Genomic DNA, 8,616 nt, shown 5'->3' with positions numbered 1-8,616 from the left:
TGTGTATCAAGGCTGGCCCCAGAGTGAGATGGAGAAATGTCCATTGGGGAAGCTTCCTCCCAGTTATGTCAGAGCCCTTCACAAGAATGAAACCTTTTACCCTGTTTGTAGGAAAACAGTACTAAAAAAAAATACAGAGGAAAACAAAAGTAATGGAAATTTAAAGTGAACTTCATATTCAGCACCTGAATCATGACATGTAACTCATAAGACTGCACATGAGCGAGGGAAAAAAAAATCACCATATGGACATCACAGTGCCTCAAGAAAGCAAAAAGAGCACCAGGATTGAGTACAGAGGACAGAGACCTTGTGTTACCCACAGGATGTTGCAAACCTGGAAGCTGCAAGCAAACAGCACTGCTGGGTTTAGGTTGGCTTTCAGGGAATGAATGCAGGGCAAGCAAGATATAAAGGCTTAACATTTAAACATTAAAATAGTCTCCATTATATTAGAAAATCTCCACTGAGATTAGAACCTGTGCTTTATGGATAGGTCCACATTAATTCAGAAACAGTTCTGAATGTTTGAATTTCACCCACAGGCAGCAATAACGATCTGAAGGTTTGCTATAATAAAGTTGTTGAGAATTGTGTTCAATTTAACTACAGTGTATCCTCCTGGGCTGCAGTGGAGCTTTGGATCACTTGCCTTTTATAAGCAGTACATCAGTCAACAAGAATTAGCTTGGAGGAATGCATTACAAATGTAGAACAAATCAAATTAGCTCTCAGATGTTATCTGTTGATATCTCATTTCTTCCTCAGACTTCTAACCACTGGAACACATCTGGGCAGCTGGGGGAGGCAACTGTTTTACTAAAAAGTACTAAATATAGGTGCTACAGAACAAATTACAACATGCTGCATTGCCACTCTACCTCCAGCACAGGATGAACCAGGAACAGTTACCTGCTGGAAAAAGATAATTCAGTCTAGCTAACGTGTCACCTTTACAGCATAAAAAGGCAACTAAATCACTGCAATTATGTGCTAAGGATGAGTGACAAAGTCATCTGTTGCAGCAGTTCTTTTAAGAAATCAAGATTTGGAGCACCATTTACTTGTTTCGAAATTTCCCTGCCACTGAAATTTGAATGTTCCTGAAGAATTCAATAATGCATTCCATGAAGAAAACTACAGGCTTTATCCTTAATATCCTACATACTTTAACATAAATTTAGAGCAGAATTCTTTCCTCTTTTTAAATGGAAATAGTTGCTTACCTGAAAGTTCTTGCGATGGCCAAAGAATAGACTAGGAAAGGAATTATACGAGTTCCTTGGTCAAAGTTTTACACAACATTTCACCCTGATCAGCATTAAATGACGAGCTCCAGTGACACACACGCTTGATGCCATGATGTGCAGCAGACTGGAGGTTTTCCTACCCAACAGTTTAGTGGATTCAAGAAGAGCAAATGAAAATTTACTGTAGCAGAAGTGCCACAACTGTGAGTTCTGCAGCAATCAGACTGTAGTTCACATAATAAACTGTGCTATTGATAGCAAAGGCTTTTGCAGCCTCCTTTACCCACAAAGATGGTAACTTTTCTGTGCCATAGCTGAGTGCTGTGAGAAAGGAACAGGAGAAAGTCACCTGAAGCACTAAGGCTTCCATTAGAGGCTAAATTTGATCCACTATTGCAGAAGAGTTTAGGAAATTCAAGCTTTGACTCGTCAGTTTAAAGCCTCTGCTGAAAGTTCCTTGCTCAAATCACCCAGAAACAGTCTAGAGGACAACACCATCTACTGCAGGCACTGGCATGGGCTTTAGGGGACATGAACCAACAGACTGAGACCCAAGACCATCATGTTTAACCAGCCCAGGTGTGTAAAACATAAGTCCTTATCAAAAAATTAATTAAATAACTGGTTCTAAAAGCAATTTTCATTATTAAAACCAAAGAGAAAGTCACAAAATATGTCTACATTTGAATATCCTGATGCCTTCCGTGTGCACCTTGAGGAAGCAAATGTCCATGTTTACTATGTGCCACCCAGAGGAAAACATTGCTAAAACCCCTCTTTGTGACCAGTCATTACCCAGCTCTTCCTAAGGTTTGTCAGTGCTTTCTGCAGCAGCCTGTCCACCCACCCAGACAGTGAGCACGCCTGCCTCGTCCCCTGCTGGTGCAGGCAATCACATCATAAACTGATCAAATGCCATTGTACAACTCAATAGGCTTTTTGGACTAAGTTTCCAAAATTTGGGAGTGGGCTTTTCTTCCATTCAAACTAATTTGGGCAACAATGAAAAAATCCACTCATGAACAAGGTTTCTGACTACATCTTTTTCCGTCAGTGGTTCTTGTTTTCCGCTCCAACCCACATCATCTGTTCTCTTCCTTCCACCCATTCTTCCCCCCAAAAAAGGCTGGCTTGGACACTGTGCTTCAATTTTCTGCAGAACTTTCTATTTTTCTTTCCCATTCTTTTTGTTTAGCATATGAAAGGAGCTTCCTGTTTAGAAACATGGGAGTCCTACACCCTCAGTAATGATGTATTCAGCCCATCAGTGATCTTGGCATGAATGCCTTAAAACCTTAATAAGTCTGATGGAATTTTCTGTGTATGTCATCGTCATCATCATCAGTTCAAAAAACAATGCACAGCATTTGTCATCTTGAATGAAGTTGAATCAACTCCCTTCCCAGTCCTCTGGTTCTAGTAAGGAAAATCTAGTAAGAAAGCTTACTAGTTTCCCTCTCAAATGATAGATTTCCAATGAAATCTACAGAACAGAAACAGAAGCACCAAGAGGAGAAGGTGCTGTTGCGGAATTCCCAACATGATCAATAGAGTCCTGCTTTTCCAGCCCTGAATTCCTGCAGCAGCCTGCCAATGCTCACACTGCTCAAGGCTTACCATAACTGTATTGTCCAAATCTTGGGCTTGTCCTGTGCTAGGGAATAGGAATGAAATGTGTAATGTAATCCCTGCTCAACTTTTAAAAAAAACAAACAAAACACATCCCCCAAAACCCTACATGGCCTAAAACAAAATTATATCTTGTTCAAGTATGTAGGATGGATTCAAAATCTATTTATATGGGTAAAAAAAAAAAAAAAAAAAGCAGCAGCAGCAGTGATTTGAAATAAACTATTTGTCTCCTCAGGAGTTTAATGTACAGAAACACCTACGTGCAGGTTGTTCCCCTCTGCTGAATTTGAACAGCAGTGGAGTTCTCCAGTGAAGGTAGTGGACAGCACTTGAATCAGTGGGTGCAGCAGCAGCAGCCTGTGAACCAAAACAACAAGGGCTGTTCTTCTCCAAGCAGGGCTCAGCAGCACAGTGGTCAAACTCAATTTATTCTATATGGTGCAATTCTTCAGCTAATTCTTCTCTGAGAAAAGCTGCCAGCCTGGGGCTTGTGCATCTTAACCTCTGACAAAGCAAGGCCCATACACTGCTTCACTTTAACTCTTGTGGGGACTTGCTCTGTGCCTACATAAACATCAAAACATATTTTGATTTTTACTTCTGGGTGAGCAGCAGAGTTAATTTAAAACTGTCGGCAAGTGTCATCCTAATTAAAAACAAATGACTAATTGTACAAGTACAGGGCCTGTTGACACAGGCTACAAATATCAAAGCCAACAAAGCTTGAATTTGAGGAAAAGCAGCACCATCTAGTGTCCTACAGTAGTCAGATCCAAAAATCAATTTCACAAGCCCACAGAGAAATTTCAAGATAGCAAACACTCGCAAAAACAGTAGGACGCCAGAGGTTTAACTCTATCAGCACTTCTGATAAAGGGAATTGTGTAGTAATAGTCTTGTTAATAAGGAGCTCCCAAGAGTGAGATGTTTCCAGGCAGAACAGAAATTGTTTAAAGACAAACTAAGAAGTTATTCTTCCATCTATAAAAAAGATGCAGACCAAAGGCTAAAACTTACCAGAAGGCTACTAGTGTCTATAAAAAGCTGCTAGAAATAAAAAGCCAAGCTTTGAGAAGTTCAACAACATTAAAAGTTCTAGCAGACTGAAAACAAGACAATATGAAGAGGCTTTGAGAGACCTTGAGAAAATATAAAAGGAAAATTAACATAAATTATTTTTCAAACTCATCAGGAATAGATATCTTCACAAATGGTTAATACGGCAAACATATGACCAAAAAGTAGGAAGAACAATATGAAAGAGGCCAGACTGCAAAAAATTTTTCAAATGTTTTGGGCTTGGGTGTGTTTGGGATTTTTTATATTATATTTGCGGGGGGGGGGGGGTGTTTGGATTTTTGGGAGTTCATTTAGGGTGATGTTCTTTTATTGTTATTTTCTTGGGCATTTTGTTTGTTTAGAAGGGGTTGTTTGGTTTTTTATTGGTCTTTTTTAATCCATATTCATCATGGAGAGGCTCAGATTGGCTCCTGCTCCAGACAGCTCATCTCAAATCAGAGACTCAAGGATGCTACTGGCCATTTCAGTGACACAAAACAGTAACAGTTCTTTACAATTACAAGAAATCAATTAGAAAATAATTGAGCTACCAACCACCATGATCTCTTTTAAAAAGAAGCAGGTAACAAATGAGACAATTTTTAATGAGTTTTCCAGGGATTTATGTAGGTGAGCTGACCTCTTTCCACTGTGCTGATACCCTGTGATATAAAAATATTGTACATACAGATAACTGTGCTATGCTGGCAAATATGGCTCAAGTAAAGTGTATGTGGGACTCACATCCATTGTCATTCTCAGTCTACAAGGGTTATTAACAGATATGAATTCTAAAATATATCAAGGTAGAAATTCCTGATTTGCCGGCATTTTGAGCATCATGTCAGTCCTCCAATAGAAAAATCCAAGTACAAAAAGGAATGGAGAAAAAAATATTGGCAGACCTTGCATTCTTGACCAATGTCTCAAGCTATGAACTATTATGAAGATTTTTAACTGCAGGAGAAAGTGCCAGAGCAAGCTGCTTTTTGCTAAACCTAAGTTTAAATCAAAAGTCAAGCTTTGTAGGAAGTGCAGACCTACATCTCTCATATGACTCTAATTCTATCACAGAAGCGTCCTTTTATCACACAAGGAGGAAAGTAAACTGCAAACAAGGTGGGCATGAAAATGTATTAAAAAAGAGCTTTGGTTCAGGTTCTAGTGCACCTTCACTACAGATAACTTAGGAGCATCCTTAGGCACCCAGCAGAATTTCATGCATTCAAGAACTGAAACATGGTACAAACAGTGGGAAATGAATGCAGCAGGCAACTCAATAGCATGTGAGCAACAGCCTCAGTCTCTAGCCTTGCAAACTGTAACTGTTAACAAAGCCACAATGAAAATATCTGAAAACATTAACATTGCACTGAAGCTCATCTTCTTTATCTTGGGTGGGAGGTTCACATAAACACCATTTCTCTACAATGATGCTATGCATCACAAATTTGATCATAGCCATAAATTACAGCACCATTGATTGATGTAGTGTTGTCCCCAAAGCCAGTAATCTGCAAGACTTGGGTAATAGTAAGGACAGAAGTTAAAACAACACACTGAAGATACTGCTTGCTCTGACAGTGAGGCTGATACTATAACCTAATAAAGCACTAGCTCTAAGGAAGAATATATACCCCCACCAACACAAAACACATGACAAGTCAAATCTCAAAGATAAATCAAAATTTATTTAAAACAACAAAAACAAGACAGTGCTACTGTCAAGATAGAAAAAAATTAAGGATTCTTTAACTGAATGTGACAAGGCAGGCAATTTACAGCAGTTTACATCAATTCTGAGATAGGGTGGGGTTTTACGCTGCTTCAATTGACAACATGTACTTTCAGCAAGACAAACTGGTTCCCCTTCCCCTCCCCTTTTCAAAAGGACTGACAAAAATATCCTATAAAAAACATATACAGAATTTTGAGACATGATTGAAACATGAACCACTGTCCAAAAGTCTGGAACTTTCCAAGAAGATTAGGTCCTTTGCTACTTCAACCAACCCTCAACGGGGGAGCTACAAGCACAACGCCATCCCCTCTGACAAAGAGCATCGGAATATTCCTCTTGGTAGACTGTGAAGAAGAAAAGAAAAGTTTACATTTACAAGATATTCATTTCAATCATAAAAACACACCTGAAACAACTCCAGCAAACACTCCATGTTCTGGCATGCTGAATAGATCAATATAATTAACACCAGGTCTCTAGCTAGCATGGGTACTTTCATATCAGTTTGTCCAAATCCTGTTAAAGCTTGGTTCGATAAAGTCAGCAATAAGCTACTTTAACAATATAACACAGTGTAGTTTTAAATTAAAAAATATGAGAGGATAAATTAACTCCTTTTTTAGTCCTTACTTTATAAATCTCTTCATAGGTTTCTTCATCAATCTCTATTGTAGTCACAGTTTCTTCCACATCACCCAAAATCATATTTAAGTGCTGATCATATGCCTGTAGAAAGTAAGTTTAGCTTACTATGTTTTCCAAAATTCAAACATCAGTTTATTAAAATGAGAATTTTAGCAAGACTGAGACATAAATAATTTAGTCTGATTTTGACCAAAACATAGTCCTATCAGTTCTAGTTACAACTCAACACAAACATAAACAAATGAGAACTCTGCAGCAGGAAAAAGAAGGCACGACATTTACATCTACTGCAACACTTGCAGGAAATAGCTCTGAAGCATTCTGTGAGAGCAGTTACAAGACCTCAGAGACAGACAGACTTTGTTAACATTAAACCAGCTACACACTGCTGCCAGTCCAGCCTCCTGGAATTGATTGCCTGGGGGCAACTTACAGGGTATGAAAGCTGCTTCTCATACAGTGCTACAGAACCTTAAACTCATGTTCCAAAATCCTTACAAAAGCACGTTGCAAACTACATATGTCCCTCATGGATCTCTCATTATCTGTGTGTTTCCAAAGGAATTGAGGCCCAGTTAACTCATGGGGCAAGTGGTTCTCTTCCCCAGCAGAGCACAGCACTCAGGGAGGTTGACTGACTTAATAGAAAGCAAAAATCTGAGAATGCAGCTGAGCACCTGTCCCATCACACCTCCCAGGGTGTGCCTTAAGGGATTCTTCTTTGATAATGATGACCCAAGTCTAGAAGAGGCCTCAGGGTACATCATATGAAGAGGCCTGCAGCATTATTGCTTATTTCATAGACAGAGAAATGGAAGCCAAAAGCAGTGAAATTAGTTGCTTGGTATCATTCAGGAGACAAGAAAAACAAAACACATCTCTTGATTTTCTAGGGAAGCAGTTAATAGCTGACAAAGTACTGAGGAAATGAGATTTTTTCCATGTATCACATTACAGTTCTGGTAACTAAGACAATTCTTAACCTACTTTCTCCAACCACTTCTGCACTTTCAACCATGACATGCAATTACTCATGTTTTAAAACTAATTTTTTCAACAGCCAGTGGAATATTACAGGTAAACTTGTTGTACATAAAGAAAGGCTGCACAGTGCTTAGCTGAATGAGCATGACAATGTTCTGAAAGTTTTACTTACATGTAGTCTGCCTCTAAGCTCTCTGTCATTCCTCATTTTGACATAGATTCGCTCATCTAGACTGAGTCTGATGAGATCAAGTGGCTCCTCTACAGTATTTGTTGTTTGTTGCTAAAAAAAAAAATAAAAGCATTATTTGTACAGAAGAAGCCTGTGAACTTTTCCATTCCTCAATGTTTGTGAGACACGGAAAACAAAGGAGTGAAAACACAGATGCAAATACTTCAAATCATTCCATCACATGCTGGTGAACCTGAGTGCTGCTGATTTACCACTCCACTGATACTCACCAGCCTTGAGCAATGTGAGTCAAAAGATTTCAGTTTAGCCTGCAGCAAATAATTTTTCACACACGGGGATTGGAAGTAAATGTTCTTTAGGGTCCCTTCTAACACACGCCACTCTATAACTCTGAAGTGTTTTTCCTACCAGCAGCCGCAGCTCACACTGCAGCAGAGCGCACACTGCAGGAACCAGCAGCACAGCTGTGCCGTGGCACGGCGCCGCTGAACCAGCCGAACCCACGCCGAGAGCGGGGCCAGCACACGGAGTTAGCCGGGCGCACACTGGGGGCTCTCGGGCTCCCGGGCACACCGTGCCCCCCACACTCAGCGCTCCCGAGCCCCTGCTGGGCCGCACAGCAGCCAGGCCGGGCCCCGAGGCTGGCCTGAGACCTCAACACACCGCGGCCTGAGGCCCCTTGCTGTGCGAGACGCGCACTTCGAGAATCACAACGAAAAAGGGGTGACGACCTCCGCCACATCTTCCATATGTCATCTATATCCCATATTTCCGTTCTAGCTACCCCCTTCCTTCAGAGCCCAGGGCATTGCCCTCGGCAGCTTCCCCGCCTTCCCTCCTCCGGGGTCAGCGGGCCTGCAGCGAGCCCTGCCCGCGCCCCGACAGCGGCACAAGCTCCGAGGCCGAGCGGGGATTTCAGCTCGCACGGAAAGCGCTCCCGAGGGGCCCGGCCCAGCCGCGCAGCCCAGAGCTGCCTCCCCGGCAGCCGCCGAAAGCGCCGAGAGCCCTCACCTGGTCCACCTCATCCGCCATCTTTCAAACCGCCTCCCGCGCCCGCCCGCGAGACTTTATGGCCCGGCCCCTTCCCGCCCCTCCGTCCCCAGCGCGGGGCC

The 8,616-nt window shown here is 41.5% G+C and overlaps 1 protein-coding gene across 1 annotated transcript; it reads right to left on the bottom strand.

Moving 5' to 3' along the window:
- Positions 1–5,612: 5,612 nt before the first annotated feature.
- Positions 5,613–8,591, bottom strand: LSM3 (LSM3 homolog, U6 small nuclear RNA and mRNA degradation associated). Its single transcript, XM_068202014.1, has 4 exons — positions 8,516–8,591; positions 7,484–7,594; positions 6,313–6,408; positions 5,613–6,026 (listed from the first exon to the last, which is right to left on the bottom strand). Exons 1-4 carry the CDS (start codon positions 8,534–8,536, stop codon positions 5,946–5,948), a joined length of 309 nt encoding a protein of 102 aa, XP_068058115.1. The 5' UTR covers positions 8,537–8,591; the 3' UTR covers positions 5,613–5,945.
- Positions 8,592–8,616: the final 25 nt, after the last annotated feature.

This window comes from Anomalospiza imberbis, chromosome 11 (assembly GCF_031753505.1).
Source record: "Anomalospiza imberbis isolate Cuckoo-Finch-1a 21T00152 chromosome 11, ASM3175350v1, whole genome shotgun sequence".
Taxonomy (NCBI): domain Eukaryota; kingdom Metazoa; phylum Chordata; class Aves; order Passeriformes; family Viduidae; genus Anomalospiza; species Anomalospiza imberbis.
The sequence above is the reverse complement of the archived record's forward strand: the minus strand, read 5'-3'. Positions and strand labels throughout refer to the sequence as shown.

Excerpts from the sequence above, each read along its gene's own strand:
- LSM3 (XM_068202014.1), bottom strand. The coding sequence starts at position 8,536 with ATGGCGGATGAGGTGGACCAG. Across the intron at positions 7,595-8,515 it reads TGGCGGATGAGGTGGACCAG|CAACAAACAACAAATACTGT; the intron begins GTGAGGGCTCTC and ends TTTTTTTTTTAG. Across the intron at positions 6,027-6,312 it reads CCTATGAAGAGATTTATAAA|TCTACCAAGAGGAATATTCC; the intron begins GTAAGGACTAAA and ends TCTTCTTCACAG.